Here is a 20,968-nt window from a genome sequence, read left to right as displayed (position 1 = left end):
GATAAACGGGTACACACACACACACTCACACACAGCTTCCACTGCAGGTGTGTTTCCCTGATGCAAACTGTTTATTTGTTTTTCATCTGTCTGGCAGTGGCCAGGAACAAACACACAAGGAAGTTCATGTAATGAGGTTATGATTGAGAAACACATCATGGATACAAATAGGATGTTTTACCACTTAAAAAAAAAAAAATTAATGTCGACTTTTTATTTTACAATTCACTCATTTTCTCTTGCAATTCTGCAATTTACAAAAAAAAATTTATTTTTTATTTTTTTTATTCTGTGGTGGAAACGAGCTTTCATTAAAAATGTAAATGTTTCATCAAATAAGCAGATAAGAATTTCACAATATTACTCCTTTTACTGTATTTTTGATCAAATAAATGCAGCCTTTGTGAGCAGAAGAATGGTCTAACCCCAAACATTTGAATGGTAGAGTACAAGTGTAGATCTACATTTATAATACATTTATAAGCATGTATAAATGATTGGTTCGACGCTCACCTGAGCGGTTTGTTCTCTCGACTATCATAGATGAAGAAGAAGACCTCCAGCTCTTCACCCAGGTTTGAGCTCATCAGACTCTTCAGATGGACAAACAGGTGATGTGTGCTGACAGGAGTCGGAGTTTCCTTCTTCCGTTGCCGATTCTCCATCTATCCATCCAAACACATACAGGTGATTACATGTGATGCATCCATGTTTTAATAAAGCAAGACATAAAAGTGACCCAGTAACACAATGCATATGAATTCTTTCCAAGAAGAACACCAAGAAAAGCAGGAAAAGCTGTGCATAATATCATCAGGAATGCACTGAATATTCCACTGAATTCCAGCGCCTCCATGTTCACATCACGACTCCTTTACAGCCAAATTTTATTTCAGTTAATATGCTCCTTTCTTTGCAATGACACCACAGAGTGCAATGTCAAATGCACACACACACACCCTCACATGCATATCACTGCACACAAGTGCACATTCACACGGTTTGTGTGTAACACATTTTGTGTTCTCACATGGGAGCATTAGCTATTAGACCGTGTGAGTCACTGAAATGCACTGCATTCTGATCACACATCTCTGTGTGAGGACACTGAGATCTGAACAGGCAAGATGTGAAATATAAAAAGACCACCGGGGTCTGGGTGTATGCATGAGGAGGACAGAGACAAACACTAATGAACACACTTTAATTTTAAAAGTTGTTCTAATACTAACCAATTAAATAAAACAATGACAAGTAGCCTTTAAGTATTTTTCACTTAATTAGCACTGGAAGTTTTGCAAGCAATTATTCTAGTAAATTGACAGTCATTAGGGTTAATGTGCCCCAAGATATGTAAAAAAAAAAAAAAAAAAAAATTACATCAGGGGTGTGCTAATAGTGGAATATTTTGGGGGGCTAATATTACTACCCATAAAAAAATACAAAATTTAAATGCAATCAAATTTTTGCAATTATAGAAAAAGCTACATTAATACTTTTTAAATGCAAGAACATAATTTATTAAATAATAATTTATCTAAGGTATTGCATTTAATAAGACGCTAACATAAAAAAATTACGGTATGCAAAAAGGTAAATAAATTGCATCTAAAATATATTAATATATAAATCAAATTAATATAATAAAAAAATAAAATTTTACTTTATGTAAATTTCAAACCATTTTTTATACAATCAACTGTTATAATTATGAAATAATTATTTTAAATAATAATAATATTACTGTAATAGTATAATTTATGCAACTGCTAAAATTACAAAAAAGAATTTAATATTTTGGGTCTAAAATAAATGTTTACAATTATAATAAAGGTTTAATTCTTCAACTGAATCCACAAATTGGGTTTCAACTTACTGTAAGGTGTTGTATGAGTAAAAACAAAAGGTATTGAAGTGTGTTAATAATAGAAGAAAAAAAAAATCCATCAAAGAGAGCAGTAATTCGTCCTCCACGAGAACTGACGTTAACAGAAGCTCAAATGGGAATTAATAGGCTAAAAAGATAAAGTCCTGGAATTTCAATAAACACTTTTTTTTCCTGTTTGGCAGGCTGGAAGGTTCTGGACTCTAAACTGCTTACTTTTACATCATGAACTACAAATAAGGACCACCTGTGCTCTGATAATGCATGTGTGGGGGAATAATTTTCATAAATAATCAACCAAACCAAAAAGTAAGAAAACCTCAAGAATGAAAATGTGCCACTAAAAAGTGAAAACATTCTTGATATCTGCTTCTAAAATGTATTAAATCATAGTGATGAAGAAAAAAATAATTTGGGCAGATACATATTTATAGTTCTATGCCATGATTCCCACTTCCAGTCTCCCAGTTTCTTTCGCATACACTCTTTTGTGTTGTTGTCTGAATCCTCAGCACTAATCAAAGTGTGTGTGGGGAGACTGTGACCTGATTCCCTCCCACAGTATTCATCACAGCACTCTGGGTATGTGTCACAGGTAATGAGCTCAGTCTAAACACACACCCAACCACCGGCTATTCAATCACAGCTAAACTAGACCATCATAGCACAAAATAACCCAAACAAATCAATAATGGCTGCCAAGAATTAGCATCGATAGCCATTCATCATAAACACCAGTTCAAAGTTTAAACAATATCTGTTAATAAAGCTGTCATAACTTTTGAATTCAAATGTCTTTTTTTGGCCGTCAGCAATTATCAGGTTGCAAAAATCCACCTGGTGTTTTACGGCATATGCAGCTGATGGCAAAAAGTGCCACTTAAACCACAGACAGGGTGAGGTAATGTAGTCCGGCTGCCAGTACTGGGACACTTAAGGTCACATTTAGCCGAGGTAATGCTCCACATAACTCAATTATATCACAGTAGAGACTCCCGATGTCAACAACCCCTCCACATCCATGACGGCAGTCATTTTCTGCAGCGTATTTTCTCTGTGCGGTTCAGAATTGCTGTAATTTTTCCCATGGGGCCTGTAACGGGAGCTGATGGGAGCACATGAGGCTTTCATTGCGGGCCTCTTGCATTTAACAGAACGGATAAGTGGGGAAAAGAGAGAAATCTTTGGTTGAACAAGGTTGTTGTGGTTAAGCAGCAAAACAGACGTACCAGTCGGTAGAGCTCGGTGATGCTGATTTCATCTGGGTCCACCATGCTGAACTCCCTCCTGGGTACCAAGTCCAAACCCAGCTGCCTGTGAAAGATGAATATAATTCAAGCATTACAAGTCTATGTCCAACATGTTTCACCATATCATGCAAGTGTAAATGCTGCTTAAAATCACAATCAAAACCCAATAGGAAAATAACCGGTGTTTAATGTGGAGCCAGGGGCTACGAAACAATTACACACCAAGAATTTCTCATGGAAGAAATTAATAATTTAGGCTGCTGGAAAATCAAAATAGTTAAACAAGAAATTAGAATTCACATAAATGAAATGGAGAAAATGTAGGCCTATATTTCGAGATGTTTTACTTTAGTGAGTATTTTTGTAATTTTGCAATACTTTCTGTGGTGATTCTCATTAGATTCTCTTTACTGGAGTGAATTCATTTACTTTTATTTGAACCAGCATAAAATATAGACAGTACAACAAATAATACCAAGATAAATGAATATTTAACTTTACACTATCGTTCAAAAGTTTGGGGTTTTATTTACAAACAAAATATGGTATAATGATGCTTACTTGTTTAAAAAAAAAAGTATGTTTCCATAAAATATTAAGCAGCGCCACTGTTTTAAACATTGACAATAATAAAAATGTGTCTTGAGAACCATATTGCAATGATTTCTGAAGGATTATATGACACTGTATTTTAAAACAAATAAATGCAGTCTTGCTGAGCATTACAGATGTCTTTTTTTTGTTCTTCTTTTCAAAAACATAAAACACCCTTACCAACCCTAGTCTTTTCAACAGTAGGGGATTTTAATATTTATTTATACTTATTCATAAATAATATATTTTTTAGTTACAGGAAAAACAGTTTTGGGGAACTATGGTAAAACCCATTTGAAATGAAATGCCAAATGCAAAAAAAACTAAAACAAACGTCTTACCCTTCAATCTCTTCATGCAGAATGCGATACAATTCATATTCACATAAATCACGCTAACTGATGTTCAATAAACTCTTATTTGGAGCTGGTGCTTTGAGATTTCACTTACATTTCTTTCATATTTGTGTGAAACATGACCTGAATGTGTTTGTGACAGGTGTTTTGCTTTAACACATCACACAGATGATACAACACTCACTCATTGCCCCAGTCCAGACGTGCTGTGATGTGCTGTTTGACGTCCCTCATGCGGTCGTGGGTCAGGTGACCCACCAGTACCTGCCGTCTGAGGTCCAAAATCTCATTCATCACGTGCCACAGTCTGTGAAACAGATCTCCTTCATTTTTCTTTAAATGAACAAAAAGACAGGAAAGAAAGATCAGTTTAAATCTAGATTAAAGACCCACCTCTTTAACCTGGCTAACACATTTCTAATATTCAAATCTGTTTTTAGGCTACATTAGGTTGCATTAATTAGGAAAACCGGAACCGGGAACACTTCCCATAACACACAATGCACTTACTACATCATTAGAAAAATGGCATCTACGCTAATTTTAGTCTGTTTCTCTCTTATTCCTAAATCACCGTAGCCACCAGATCCAGTTTGTATCCAGATCAGATGGTGGATCAGCACCTAGAGAGGACCTCTACAGCCCTGAATGTTAGATGAAGACAACACTGAATTAAATGATGAACTGCCTTTTTGCTTTATTGACACACTGTTTTCATATTTAATGCTTTTCAGTTGTTTTGTCACAGTCTGTATTGTTAAAAGAGCTATATAAATAGAGGTGACTTGACTTAACATAGTGTAAAAATAACTCAAAAACAGTCCCACACAACAGCTTTGATACAAATAATATATTCGGAGTTCACGAAGCCAGCGTCTGGCTGGGGGCGGACTGCTGTTTGAGTAAACAGTATTTACCACAAAGAGCTGCTTCCACATGGCACCCCAGTCCCTCAGGGTGGACGTCATCTCCGTAATGACAGAGTCTTCGGTCGGCACTACCATCTCAAACTGCCTGTGGGTCAAATGTGGGCGGCACACAGTGCAACAAATATGAGATACACCTCATCTGCTTCTGCCGATGCTATACTGTTCATTAATCAAAGGAGAAGGCAGATGTACAGTGGAGCGCTGGTGCTTTCCTTCTGTTCACCATCGCTACATTCATTAGCATTATATTCAGGCAGATGTCTGTGCACCAACAAAATATCATAACATAGTTCATAAAATCCAGAACACCACTTATTTTGTACGCCTGCAGAATATGGAAGAAGCTAAAACAATTCCATGGTCAGATATGTATGAATTACAGCTGAGCGACTTTTCTGTTTATATCGATTAAGTTAACAATTTTAGTTATTTTTAACCCTCATTATATCTATATCTGATTTTTGCATTTGGGGTTGTTTGGTTGCTTTGTAAAAAGTCTTAACTTAATATTTTTCAACTTAACACCACATTGTATCTGATCAGCAACTTTGCATTAATGAGTGAATGTGAAAAAATATATTGTATTATATTATGATTTATTTAAAATGTATGAATTCATATAGCATTATAGATTATTTTGTGTGGTTTGTGTAATTGTAATCATTATATTATTATAATACTGTTAATACAGGTTCATAATTATATCTTTCATTATAGCAAATTTAATAAACCCACATATTTATTTCTAACAAAACTGCATAAATATTAAAGTTATTATTATTTCAATTAATAGTACTTGCATACATTTTCACTTTCAGATGAATTAAAAAAAGAGATCAAATTTCCATACTGCAATAGTTTGTCAATGTTTGTACATGTTTATGTTTATCAACAAAATTCAGTCCCCAACACTGTGTGAGATATGGGAAAAGCCTATGTGTGTGTGTGTGTGTGTGTGTGTGTGTGTGTATATATATATATATATATGATTTTTCTGAAAAAAAAAAAAAAAAATCAGACCGTTAACAATGTTTTATGAGAGACTGCAAACTATAAATTAAGGTGGCTGTATTGCAGTAACATTAGCAAACAGATGTGTACAAGGTGCATGTTTGCACTTTACACAGACATGACAGATATCACAAATGTTACTAATATCATGGGGGGAGATTTACTACAGTAAATACTGAAACCGCACATAAATGCTCAGCTAGATGTGTTTGCATTCTTTTCTTTAACTCACCCTTTATTCTTGATATGAGCATTCTTCAGATGGATGTAGCTGCATGGGAAAATGCCCTAAAAAGAGAGATAGATAAACAGATAAATAAACCAAAATGTTTAAGTCTAATAATAATCAAAGACTGAAATAAAGCTAGATATTGGCTTTGATCCATGTGTTTAGGCTTGGTATTGCTGTGATATTTCAGGAACTAAAAATAGCATCCCACACAGACACAACTGATAAGAGACGAAGACAGCGTTCCTTACCTTAGAATTCGGGTTCTTGAGGACGAATCCTCTGTACCAACCTGAAACACACAACATTTCTGTGACTTTCATCTTTAATATTGGCCGAATGTTTCCTGACTGAGCCTCATCATAAAGCTACTTATCGAACAAAACACAGTAAGTAATGATGACAGTAAGTAATGATGGAAATGTTCCTAAATGCTTATTTAATTAAAGGGACAGTCCACCCAAAAAATTTCCAATGTACAACACAAATGCTTGTTAAACACCTTTTATCACTTACTGTGGGAGCTACTGTACACTGTTTCAGTGTATTTACACAACTGACACCCATTCAATCAGTCTCATTCTTACACACTTGCCAGCTAACCAAATGAATCAACAAAATACTGTCAACCTCATTTTGACTCTGCACTACCACAGATATGAACATCTCCAGCACTGATAAACCTACTTGCCCAATGCAAACCAACCCACAAACTGTGCTTCCTGGCAAAAAGCCAAGGCGTGAAAAACAGGGGCCCATCCTCTGGACTGTAAAGTGAGTAATAACAGCAGCTGAATATAGAAACACAACCCACTTTATCTGATGATTATCACCTGCAGTCAGTCAAGAACTAATGAATATGTAGTTTCATATTAACTGGGTAAGATTTGTGTTCTCCTTCACAACTTTTCTGGTGTTCTCCAACTGAAACCGTGTCTCTTACTAAAAAAACAGGAAGTACGTGCACTCAAAGAACAAAGGAGTGTGTCTTCAAAGGGTGGAAACAGGAAACGAAGGAGTCGTGTGTGGGTCACATAAAAAGACTGGTTTCAAATCCTCCCGCTCACTTGACGAATAAGCAAGCGGTGGTACAGGTGTCTCTGTGTCAGCAGTTTATCAGATCAAGACTACCCTGATGAAAGACAATCTTACACCAGAATGACTTTCACACTAGTTTTTTTAGGCTACTTATAGCTTTCTAATAATTGTAAGATTAGTCAAATATCAAAATAATGGCTAGATGCAGCCTTAGATGAATGAATGAAACTGTTCAACCTGCATGGACTTCCTGGTAAAGCTGACTGAAAAATGAAGTCCTGCTGGTTAAGAAGATTGGTCAGAACAAACAAACCAAAACAACATATGCTGTTGACCAACCACTGGTCTTTCTGTAGGGAAGCTCCCAGACCAATCTGGCAACATTATACTCAAACGACCCTGCTGACATGAAAAAAAGCCTATATCAGCTTAGACCGTTTAAATCAGCTGGTCAGCTTATACAATCACTGATTACCAGTATAATGCATGTTTTCAGCACTTTCATCCTGGTCAAGTTGGTCGACCTGCAATAATAATCTGCTTGTGCGAGTAACAGACCAGCATGGCCAATCTTAACCATTCTGAAATTGAAGCCGGTTCAAACTGGTGTAAACACAAAAATGTGGTTTATACTACTGAAATAAATGTAAAACAGGGCTGACATCAGTGATTATGTACCTTCCCATTTCTCCAGGATCTGCACCGTGTCACCGATCTCCAGAGGCAAGCCATGCTGCACCGTTCCTCGAAAACTGGCCAGCACTGCAACACAAAAAAAAACACAATCAATAAATCCTTGTTTACCAGGGTTTAAACTAAAACTTTTTCATCACAAGAAAACATAAAAAATGTGTATATATATATATATATATATATATATATATATATATATATATATATATATATATATATATATATATATATATATATATATATACTTTAGCTAGTAGAAAAGGCAACTTTTCGGTTGCACTTTATTTTACAGTACGTGTACTAACATGTACTTATAGTGTACTTACAGTGTATTTATCTAAGAAAGTTCTTGTAATACAAGGTAACTACGTGGGGTAGGGTTAGGTTTAGGGGTAGTTTCAGGGTTAGTACATAGTTGTTACATAGTTATTGTAATTACTATAATAAGTACATAGTATGTAAACGAGGAACAGGACAGTAAAATAAAGTGCTACCAACTTTTCTCATGTTTAGTTTCATTTGATATAGTAAAATAACTAAAATAAAAATTTATAATAAAAAAAAAACTACAAATATATTTGAAAAAACATGTAACTCAAAATTACTAAAACTTTAAAATAAAATAAAAAATTATTTGCATTTATTAACCTGTAAATGTTATTTAATAAAAATGTTCATAAAGTTCATAATGTATTAACTAATGTTAAAAGCTGATATTAACATTAACCAAGATTAATAAATGCTGTATAGGTTTTATTCATTGTTAACTCATGTTATCAAAATGAAACCTTATTATAGTGTTAACGGTATCTCAAATACTAAAATAATACTGGTGTTTACAACATAAAGGCATTTCAAGCCAATATATAATACCTATAAAAGAATACTCCCTTCCATTTATAAACATTTGTGCTATTTGCATTTCACCCACTGAAGACTTTAAACGTCACAGATTGTCCCTTTGGCTGAATTCAAAGAGCGCACAAACATAAAAGCTGCCTGGTTTGGAGTGTTGTGGCATCTGAAGTAATATCAGATGCTCAAAGTCTAATTTGACCTCAGCTGCTGCTCATAATGGCAGGGTTGCCAGATTTGCTCTGAAGTTCAGCGCTGTGAGAAGGTTTAATACAAGTGACATGTCTCTCTTCCTTAAGCACTCAATGTAAAGGCTCACCTGAGGAGACTCGCTTTGATGAGCACGCATACTAAAAGACTTTGAAGTCAAGGCTGCCTGAGCCAAGAAAATGAAAGGAATAGAGAAGAAATTTAAAATATGGGAGCAATACGATAGTGAGAGACCCGTGAGAGAGTACCAACAAAAAAAAAGAGAGAGAGAGTGCAGAGAGAGAGAGAGAAAGAGGACACGTCTTGTGTAATCAAAGTTCCTCACAAAAACAAACGCCATAAAAGCTCTCATATCTATTATAATGATGTCATCATTGCCCACTTCACTCAAAGGGGATTATGGGATAAGAGTGTTAAATCAGGTTATCTCACCTGCCGGAGATTCACAAAGCACAAATGGTTTCTGCAGTGGATTTCGTGGTTTTATGGGGCACAGGCCAATCTGGGATACCCACACAGAGGCTCTGACCTAATTGAGAACTTCTGTGTGTGTGTTATACGATTATAAATGATGACAGAGTCCTCTTAAGATGCACTGAGCATCCAGAAACACTGACACATTCCCAAACAAATGAGTCATTAGTTCTTCTTGGAGAATCAAGAAACAGTGCAATCAGTGTAGTCCCATTAATTCCCAAATGAATGATTCCTATGAGTCAATTATTCTTGGTGTAATCAAAAACAAAGTGGAATAAGTATAATACAATTAATTCCCAAATGAAGGATTCCTTTGAGTCGATTCTTTTTAGGTGAATCAAAAACATAATGTGAGACCAGTTTATTCCAACGATACCAAAAAGAATGACTCCAATGAGTCGATTTGGTTAAGTGAATCACAAAAAAGTGCCATCAGTATGGTCCAAATGTTTCCCTGATGAATGACTCTTATGAGTGGATTGTTTTTAGTGGATCAGAAACGTACAGTGCGACCAGTGTATTCCAAACAATTAAAAAAAGAATGACTCCAATGAGTTGATTCTGTTCGGTGAACAAAAAACATGACATTAAATGCAATCAGTGCAGTCCAAGTGTTTCCCCCAAAAATGACTTGGTTCTTTTTAGTGATTTATGTCTTTTTAATAAATAAAAAACAATTAACATGACAGCGTAATTTAAAAAATGTTATCTTATGAGTTGGTTTAGTGGGCCGATTCTTTTTAACGAATATAACACATTCAACATGACCAGTGTAATCCAACTAACAATCAGTGTTGCCACAGTTACTTTGAAAAAGTAACTTAGTTACTTTACAGATTACTTGATTTTAAAAGTAACTAAGTTACTTTACAAGTTACTTTATTAGTTACATTCAGCAGCTGCCGACAACATAAAAATTACAACCGGTTTTGCCAACACTCACTTTATTGCAAGTGTATTTGTAACAGTAACATCCACAATCCATCTCCTGTCAAAGTTTAACTTAAAAATTATTTTCTGAAAAAATACATGTTTTTACAAAAAATAAAGGCAGCCTTTCTTGACTTAACATAAATACTTTTAAAATATTTAATATTAAAATATTAGATTTCTCTCTATCACTGAATACTCCTCCTTCATGTAAGAAAAAAAAGCTGTTCTTTGAGGCAGCGCGGCATTGACAGTGGTAGGGATCTTGTTTATTATGGCATGAAATGAGGGCGAGTCAACCGTATTTAATGGCATTTCCTCCACAACAAACTGCCCGACTAACTTCTTCAACTCTCCCCCACTTACTGGTTTTGCACCGAAGTCCAGCTTTTGTTGTTTAGGTGGTAGGGGACCTCTTGCTCCCTGCTTCTCATCTCATCACCTGGTCTGACTTTGAGTGTGCAGTGCTGCGACTCCAAATGTTTTTTTCAAATTCGACATAGTGTTTTTGTAGCTAGATAACACTTTATCGCCGCCAGCACAGAGTGTACAACGGACCTTAATGTTGTCATCTTTAGCTGACACAAACTCAAAATAGTCCATCTAGAAAACGCACATCTCTCGCCTCCCTCCATTGTTTACGTTTGTGTCGCTGCGTGGCACGTACACATGACGTGAACTTCATGCATGCTGAAAACGTGACTTGTCACATACGTGACTTCACTCCCCGAGATGCAAGAAGAAATAAATATTTTTATTAAGGAAAATGACAAAAATAGTAACGCACAGTGACTTGGTTAAGTAACTTTAATCTGATTACCGGTTTGGAAATAGTAATGCGTTAGATTACTCGTTACTGAAAAAAGTGGTCAGATTAGAATAACGCGTTACTAAGTAACGCGTTACCGGCATCACTGCTAACAATAGAATAGAGTCTTATGAGTTGGTTGACTTGATTCTTTGTAGTGAATCAAAAATGTACAGTGCAACTAGTGTGTGCCAACTGATTCTCAAACAAATGACTCCTATAAGTTGAATCTTTTTTTGTTTGTTTGTTTGTTGTGAATCAAAATGTTTAGTGAAGGCAAAAAATGGCCTTGGCATCCACTCAGAAGACTTGTGCATTATGGAAGTACGTTTTGCACAGACAAGAAGCACTCGTATTTTCCTCAGTAAACATAAATTTGTAGTTCACATTAAATGTTTCATCAATCAACTTTAAATACTGTAAGCTGAACCACTAAAATTGTAAAACCTGGATCTAACAGAAAATATTCACAAAATGACAACTTCAAACCATTCCAGGGTTCAATACATCTGTGCGTGACACTCATCCGGTTACGATCTCGTCGCCAAACATTTCTGTTCATCCAAAAAGCCTCACAACCGAAAGTTTCATGTCCCTGAGTTTCGGATTCAGTTGCATCCTATCTGTGTGATTTGACTTTAAAATTTAGAAGTCAAAATAACAAAGTAGGTCCAATGAATTAATTATACAGGTTTCCGGCAGCAGCACATTATTCAGCGGCAAATTATTCAGCCTGGATGTGGAGTCCTTGACAGAGCTCAAATCCTTTCCTGGTAACTGTATAGTAGCTGTTAACTGAGCTGGAACAGCGCCAGAGAGGCTCAAAAGTGTTCAGTGACCGAAAAATACTTTCTGTGGTTTATATTTACCTGAAGAAATCTAAAGAGCAAGAAAGAGAGGGAGAAAGACATCCTTACCTTTCCAAAAAGGTGAACTACCAATATAAAACTTTCAAATGGCATACACACAAAAAAAATTTGCTTTTAAAAGCTCAACCATAGTGAACCAAAATGTATTTGTACACACTTAAATATTTAAATGACAAATACATGATATTATAAAACATTCATCAAAGCTTTTTTTGCAATTAATTGTAACCCAGACAGGTGATTTTTATTCTTAGTGCAAAACTGTCACAGCCATAAATCAGAAAACAAAGCTATGCAGTTCTGCTCATTAATATATAGTTTATTTGCTACCAAGTGATAGAAAATGATTTAAAGATTTGATGGCAAACTTTGTCAAATCCAACTGTTTAACCTTAAAATGGAGGTCTAAAGCCATCTAATGCATTCTGACTTTTTTACGCTGTTAAAGAGTTGGATTCTCATGGTAAAAGTCTCAAAAAAAAAAAACACTCCTTCAGGGTATGGCCCTGTATTACATCATAAAGGGGGGAATTCCTTGTATGGGCACTTCTCCCGGAAGAGCGCACACTAGTGATGCGCAGATGAGCTTAAACGTCACCCGAATCAATTATCGACCCACCAACCGCCCACACCACACTCTGATTTAGATAACCGCACCTGACCCGCACTCAATCGTCACATTCAGGGTTCGTACGGTCAGGAAAAACCTGGAAAGGTTATGGAATTTTAAAGCCACAATTTCCATGAATGAATAAAACGAGAAAGTTTTGCAAAAATCATGGAAATCTATCTCGCAATTCTCTGTATAATAAAATTACGTTTTTGGATGCAGGATTGCGCATATATAGCATACTTATTCCTGCAGCTTTCAACTAAAAAAAATAGGGAAATTGCTGCAAAACTAGGGCTGCACGATTAATCGCATGTGATTGTCATTGTCTTTAGTACTAAATATCCATCACCTGCTTTCAAATGGAGCGGCACTTTCTACACAGAGCCCTAGTTTGCTGACAAGCTACGCTATATCGCGTTATAATTGCAGATGAAATGCATGCGGTTATGAACGTGATATTACGTAGCTTTTCGGCAAACTACGACTCTGTATACTAAGTGCCGCTCCATTTGAAAGCAGGTGATGGACATTTACTGCTAATCACAGAACCGTCTTTGCTGACATGACAATCACATGCGATTAATCGTGCAGCCCTATGCAAAACATTTATTCTGTATAATGTGTAGTTTAGATGAGTAAATAAATCCACACAAACCATCAGATCAAATGCGCTCACAGTGGTCAAATTGAGTTTGTTGTGCTTAAGTGGCCAAATACAAACAAAATGATGTCAAAACTGACGTCCTCGAGGTCGGTTTTGTCTTAAGTTAATATAAACAGTTGCGAAAGAAAATGCATGTTTATCAGTATTCAATCCGTGAAATTGCACTTGTGACAGCAGCAACCTTAATAAAGTTATGCCGTCAGTCTTTAATGTTAATCAAACAACAAAAGACAGAGAAAATCCCTTAAATAACATTTTGTTGAATAATATGTCAATTTACAGTTTATTAAATGTATGTAGCCCATTTAAAACACAATCATATTCTAGAACATTTTGTTAATATTTGTATCATTATTGACTTATCCACCAGCGAAAAATCAAAATGCATTTTATTAACCGACCCACCTGACCCACGCATTATCCGCAGAGACCGCGGATTAACCACCATCCGTGCATCACTAGCGTGCACATCAACCAAAGCATCTCATCAACATGATTCATTCCTTTTGCGGAAGTCCTCGCCAGAGCTGCACAGGAATAGCTCAAGAAGGATTTGTCATTTTGTTTTTGACCACAAAGTCAACAACAACACCAAAGACCTTTACGTCAACATGGTTTTTGTTCCTGTTTTATTTATGTTGATGTCACAGTTAGCAGACGATCACTACGCAAAAGCTGCATGTGCTTGTGACTCTTTAGCTCTGCCCACGGCACACCTTCGGGAGCTCGACGGTTTTCAGAGAAAAGCAGTACAGCTGTTCAGACTTTTATAAATGCAAGGATGCAATACTCCTGTATAGGTACTCAAGATTGTCATGAGATTGGAAGAAGTGTTATCCCCAGTACGTTGCTGACATAGTATAGTAACTAAAACAACAAAAAAGAAACACTTTGCTTTCAAAAACCATGATGAAATATAATACTTCACAACATATTTATGGTAGAGCGCCTGATTCCCAGACACAGATTAACCCTTACTCAGAACTAAATTACAATCACATCAGTAATTCTGCAGTGAAAATCCTTTTTAGGACTAGCCCTAATCTATGCTAGTCATCTCTAAACCATCTGTAACTAACAGAACGAATCATCTCTGACTATGTTTGCACACTACTAATCATGAGGAACTGGAAGTCATGCTACACTAAAGATGAAACAGACCTTGACACTTCATCCATCTTCACTTGGATTGATACATAATGTTCATTATGATTCCTAACCAAGGTCCTGGATTCACTAAGTGCTAAAAAAAAAAGTAGCAAGCTGCCTTGACATCTACACAGTCAACTATCTTTTAAGAGGTGTCTACAGCTACTCTAGATAGACAACAACAGAATGGAACTAAAATATCTTGATTAGGCTAATAATAAATCATATAAATAATTTAGAATTGTAATTTATTAATAATTTTAAAGCATTCTGGTACAGTCTTATCAAAAAAAATGATATATGTTTTGATTTGGTCCTAAAAGATATCTTGTAATATTGCATAATTTTGAATACTGTTGACGGAGATGACGCCATACAAATGTTGCAAAAGTAGGCAGCAAAGTCAAAGTAACTGTGACAGCATGTGCATTGTGGAAAATGGCAGAGAAACAGAAACACACAGTCTAAACCTCAGGTCTTGCATCCCATAATCCTGCTGGGCTGACACAGACCTGAGACAGCGAGCCTCATCTCTTTGGCTGGGCTCAGACATGGAAATAAAGAACTCAACACGAGATTCTGTTTGTGTGGATTAACTGCAGATCTGGTTTGGGTTCGAGAGAGTGTGATGCTACAGTTGCACAGTATAAAGCTCCTTACAGCTCGACACAGAGCTCAGGATGATGGATTTACCCTCGCTGCTCAAGTTCGGACCAAGTGACATGTGTATCTGCCTCTGTGCTTCCAGGTTTTGCCTGAGCCGTCCAGGAAACAGAAAGAGAGCGCTAAAGATTTGCTGAGTGGAGTGAGAAAGAATCAGAAGGTTTGGCCCCTGAACAAAAACATATTAAAAGGCTTAAAGTCACTAACTAGTTTTCAACAGCAATGCCAGTACCTAGACAGTATGGTGGCCAATATAATGCTGAATAATATACATTAAAACTTTAAAATACATTGGATAACATTATTATTAATTATTATTATTAAGCCAAACTATATAAATAATTAATATTGTAATTGGCTTAAATTGTAAATTTTAATAATAGTAATTAAGATGTAACTGTAAATAATATTATATTATTATTATTACTATTGTTGTTGTTATTATTATTCATCATCATCATCATCATCAAATTGCATATAATAATATAATCTACATTTCATCTCTTAATTGTAATAATCATCATCACTATCTTCATCTGCATAAACCAAACTATATAAATATTTTACATTTTAAATGTTAATAATAATTGTAATTGTTAATTTTGTACATTGTACATTTTTTTTTATCAAATTACATTTATAATTCAATATTATGATATACTATCAACACTAAATTATATACTCTAATTAGAGCTGTAGCAGAAATGAGTCGAATCAGACAAATCAAAGAGTCTATCAGAGCTGTGTGCATTGAAACGAGAGCCGAACTCCTCAGGAAGTCATAAATCAGTTCTAGTGCCACAGGAACCAAGCAAGATAACCAACCAACCAACTTGTTCACACAACAGCTTTCAACATAAACACCAATAGAACAATTATTAACAATTTTAATTCAAAGAAGAGATTGTCAAATTTATTGTTCGTGATTGAAATGCAACGCTGGACATCACATGTAAACCCAGGAGATCAAGTTAAATACTTGCATTGACTTCCCCCCACCCAGAAGAACCAGAAGGGGGAAGGGCTTTAAACCTTTGTCTTCACAGAAAAGTCCTTTGCCAGAGAATGGCAAAGAAACCCTTTTTATATATTATATATGGACCAGAATGAACTTAAAAAAGACTTATGAATGAATCATTCCATTGCTTAACTCCATATTCATTTACGTGTAACCCACACATTTGACTATCATGTATAATCACTTATTGTGTATGTCTTTTGATAACTATAGGATACCTAGTCATGTCTAGTATTGAAATAATCGCATTTTCTGGCTTGATATTGTCCTGACAATCATTTATTTGTAAAATATATCATAATCATGTTATAGGAATCATGTCCAAAATTAGACCCTGTGAGGCAAGAACCACATGCTTGGTAAGATAAACAAATGATTTATGATACCCACCCCAAGAACATATCTGATTGGTCAAGGCAACATTTGAGGGGTGGCCAACAAGAAAGTTTAAATACTTTGGATACGATTAAATTTTTGCTTTTAGTTCTAGTCTAGCTGCTGCTATTAGCCATGTCGGCTTTTAGTCTAGCATTGCTTGTGCTATCAGTCATGCGGGCTTTTAGTCTGCTTTTAGTTCCAGCCTTGCTCGTGCTATCAGTCATGCCTGCTCTTAGCTTTTAGCTTGTAGCTTTGCTACCTAGCTTTAGCTATAAGCATCTAGCCATGCGGTTAGTCGTCATTGTTCTTTGAGCGCGGTTCCAGCGTGCCTGCCTACTGCTTCTATGCCACAATGAGAAGGAACACAACCTAGTCTCGTCAAACTTTATTTCTTTTCTTTTCCGTTTGAGTTTCGTGTTCTGAGTTAAGTTTTGTAACGTCGAGTCTCCGACGCCTGACCTCGGATGCCCGTTCAACTTCAACCAGCGCACACGACTCTGCACTTTCAGTCAACGCCCAACAACCACGGGCTTCCCAAGACGTCACTTCACTACTGAACTTCCAGCCAATCAGCGACACCGGGATACCCCTTTCAACGGGAGTTCCTTTCACAGGAAACTAAGGCAACGTATCCCCAGATATTTGTTGTGCTGGTGTATCTAGTATAATTTTAGTCACATTGAGGAACTCAATGCAAGGGCTAATTACGTGATTGATGGTTGTTCATGTCTATGCAATTTAACGTATTGCTGTAAACTTGGGATTCCATATTTCCATTCTCTTAAACTCATCTTTCCTTAACTTTCGACCTTCCTACAACTTGTGTGAATGTGTGTGTGCGTGCGTTTATGTGTTAGATTAGTTTATATGTCTTAGATTTATCTAATAAAGCCTTATTCATATTGAAAAGAGAAGTATCTTGTGTTTTGTGCTTACAAGTTAATGTCTTAAACTGCCGATCTTGTTACTGTGCTAATTGATAGTGTTTCACTATAGTTTGGATATTAGTATCCAGCGCAGATTTGATGTTAAACGGCTAGTTCACTGAATCGCAGGGCGTCTCCGTGACCAGCCGTGAAACAGTGATTCTGTTCAAATTCCCTTTAAAATCTTAAATGATTCCCTTTGAGCTAAATTGACCTGTTTCCCTTACAGAGCTGAAGATCTTTGCCCGAACCCGACGGGACCCGTCGGGACCCGACGGGTTCGGTCGGGTTCGGCTTAATTTCTATCATCTTACGCGGGCTCGGGCCGGGCTCGGGCTTGCGCTCCGGTTTGCGAGGTAAATGAGCGGTCATGTGATGTGTTTCGATTAGCGCGAGAAAGATGCGAAAATGAATGCTGAGCAGGTGTAATGGAGGCTTGCCTCTGGTGATTACGTTTTGGTTGCACCAGCAACTAAAGCAAACTCTGAGCGAGGTTTGGAAAAGTTTTGACCTTGTTTATAATGAGAATAATGAGTGAATAATGACGCACCATCAGTGAGTGCAGGAACGCGCTGAAGACATCTACAGTGGATTCAATCATTTTCCTCCACAAAAACATGTAGACCTAGCCTAATCTCTGTGAGTAAAGGTTTTTCAAATGATAACTAAATATTCATTGAGTCTTAAATGCATAATGTTGACAGAGTATTTACGCTAATGTTGGCATTATTCTTTTATAAAATAAAGCAAATCCGGCGGAGCCTTTATCTTAATTTCGTTATTGCCAAATACCCATTTTAATTTCAAATTTATCTTAATTTTTTTTTTTTTTAAATGACTCATTTTTATTGGTGCGTTGGTCTATTTATAGGTTAAATGAGCCCATATGTCTATGCTGAGATGTTACGATGTTACAGAGGACTTATTTTATTTCTTTATTCCAACTTCCAAGTGGTCTAGTATACGTTAGTTATGAGTAAATTATGTTAAAACATGAATAAATTACTCATTGTTGACAAAAGGCAAAAGAGCTGTGTGCGTGCGCACATTTGAATAATGTCGGGCTGTAAACGGGTTCGGGCTTTAAAAAAGCTGTCAATCAAAATGTACTTGTCGGGCTCGGGCCGAAACCTGTCGGGCTCGGGTCTTGTCGGGCCTAACTTTTAAGGCCCGATTACAGCTCTAACTCTAATATCTACTATAAATGCTTTTATAATTGTATAATTGCTAAAGTATATTCTACTAGAAACAATAATTCACAACTTATTTCTGCCTGAATGAAAGTCAAATACTTCTTGGAGAGTTATTTCACTACATTCAGAGATTATACTAAAATCTACAAAAATATATTTTAACAGAAAAATAATTGTATTATTATTTTTATCAATTCAAACTAGCACCTACAGAATATATTAGTAATAGAATACTATTAGAATAATCACTATAATATATAACAATATCAACAACAAAAAATCATTTTTTATATATATAATCAAATCTATTTCATTTTCTTTAATTCAGCTATTAGCCATCCTGCATCCAAACAAACACGCATATTAACATGCAGTTACCTCACAAGGATCGTGCTTTTAACCTCACTTAAATCGAGTTCACCCCATACTGATTTGTGATCCAGCCACGAACCTGACAGCTAATCAACCTCTGGATTAATTTATTATTCATCGCCACATTAATATGCAAATGTACGCCAGCTTCTGTGTTGTCCATGACTGTGAAGCCAAAACGAGACTGAATTATTAACACAATATTAAGGTCTACACATGAAGCATGCTGTGTAGGCCAAATAAATAATGCAGAAACTGGGAACATTTTGTTTGTTGGGTAGATCAAAAAGTTGCAAAACAATTACGTGGATGTGCTAAAGCAATTAGTGCAAGTAAAACCTTTTTTTTCCCGTACAAAACAGAATTTAGTGCATGTTATTGCCTGTGATACTTGCAGAAAATCCCACCAAAGACATCTCAACACCGTGAGCCTCAAGCACACAGTAATACACATGCTGTGATGTAAGAATCTGAATCTATCGCCAGTCCGTCAGACCAGTGATTCATCTGTGCTTCATAACAGGAGCTCGGGGTTCTTTGGCATGGCTCTTGGTACGTTTGTGCCAAAGGAGCGGTCACTGTGGAAATCATTCATTACCGCAGCTGCTGAAGAAGAAGAATGTAAGTGAAGGCTTCATGCGCTGACGGAGAGCAGGGGCTGTTAATTAATGAGCTCGTTTAGACATTATTCAGCCTGGATGTTGACACCAGAATGCATTTAACCCCTCGGTCTGCTACGGATCTCAAGGCGTGAGGTTAATTGAAAACTACAAGAGTCGGAAATTAATACATTGATATCAGATGCACAGCTACGAGAAGGTTAGTTGATGGCATAGAGTAGTCGGAAAAAGGAAATTTGAATCGGATAGATAAACAGATAATTTGGGGTTAAGAGTGGAAAATGAATATATATATATATATATATATATATATATATATATATATATATATATATATATATATATATATATATAGACTTTCTTTTGGCATTAACAATAGTCACAGTGAGCCTTCCTGGGACACTTCACACTCCTCAGCTCTCCAGCAGATGTTTATTTGGGCATCATTGTAGGCTCAATAAATGAAGCTGCTGCCTGTTGTTTGTATTTCAGATATCTAAAGGTCAGAGAAATATCATTTGGTGTCTCACAAAGATAATAATCACAGGGCCTCCTCTTTCTTGAAGGAGTCAGAGTGAGGTGTGAGATGAGCGGTGTATTGTATGGGAATGTGTTGACCATCGAAAGCATCAGACGACTTCCAATATAGGCATGAGACAACAATTTGAACGTCAAACCATTATGAGTATGAATGCAGCGTGAAGATGACAAAATGAATCAAGCAAACCATATAATTTAAATGCCAAATATGTAGCTATGATTATCCTAAAATATAAAATTAAAAAAAATTAAATTAAATTAATAATAATTATATAAATAATAATAAATTAATTAATTAATAATACATTAATTATATATATATATATATATATATATATATATATATATATATATATATATATATATATATATATATATATATATATATATATATATATATATATATATACACACACACACACACACACACACAAACAAAATGTATACATTTATCTGAATATAAATTCATATAAACTACATAACTACAATGCAATTATTATATAATTACTATATAATTATTTTTTATATTTATTAAATTATATTATTATATATATAAAAAAAATTGTTCATATGCTTTACACATCCTTCATACTTGAATCCCTCTCCCAGAGACGCCCACCTTGCCTGAGCAGTAAAACGTGTGTTTTTCAGTGTAAAGGTGATATAAATGAAGGAGCCGGAGCAAGCAGTGTCTCTGC

General features: G+C 35.8%; 1 protein-coding gene across 3 annotated transcripts in view; it reads right to left on the bottom strand.

Moving 5' to 3' along the window:
* LOC127977555 (dedicator of cytokinesis protein 4) overlaps window positions 1-20,968 on the bottom strand; it is an 89,974-nt gene that overhangs the window by 55,224 nt on the left and 13,782 nt on the right. For all 3 annotated transcript variants that reach the window (XM_052582483.1, XM_052582500.1, XM_052582493.1), the window contains exons 2-8: window positions 7,971-8,054; window positions 6,506-6,546; window positions 6,258-6,313; window positions 5,003-5,099; window positions 4,270-4,418; window positions 3,115-3,199; window positions 514-665 (exon numbers count right to left, since the gene is read on the bottom strand). In XM_052582483.1, coding sequence (XP_052438443.1) covers window positions 514-665; window positions 3,115-3,199; window positions 4,270-4,418; window positions 5,003-5,099; window positions 6,258-6,313; window positions 6,506-6,546; window positions 7,971-8,054 — 664 coding nt within the window. The remainder of the gene's footprint in view (window positions 1-513; window positions 666-3,114; window positions 3,200-4,269; window positions 4,419-5,002; window positions 5,100-6,257; window positions 6,314-6,505; window positions 6,547-7,970; window positions 8,055-20,968) is intronic.

Source organism: Carassius gibelio, chromosome A4, assembly GCF_023724105.1.
Source record: "Carassius gibelio isolate Cgi1373 ecotype wild population from Czech Republic chromosome A4, carGib1.2-hapl.c, whole genome shotgun sequence".
NCBI classification, from domain to species: domain Eukaryota; kingdom Metazoa; phylum Chordata; class Actinopteri; order Cypriniformes; family Cyprinidae; genus Carassius; species Carassius gibelio.
The sequence above is the reverse complement of the archived record's forward strand: the minus strand, read 5'-3'. Positions and strand labels throughout refer to the sequence as shown.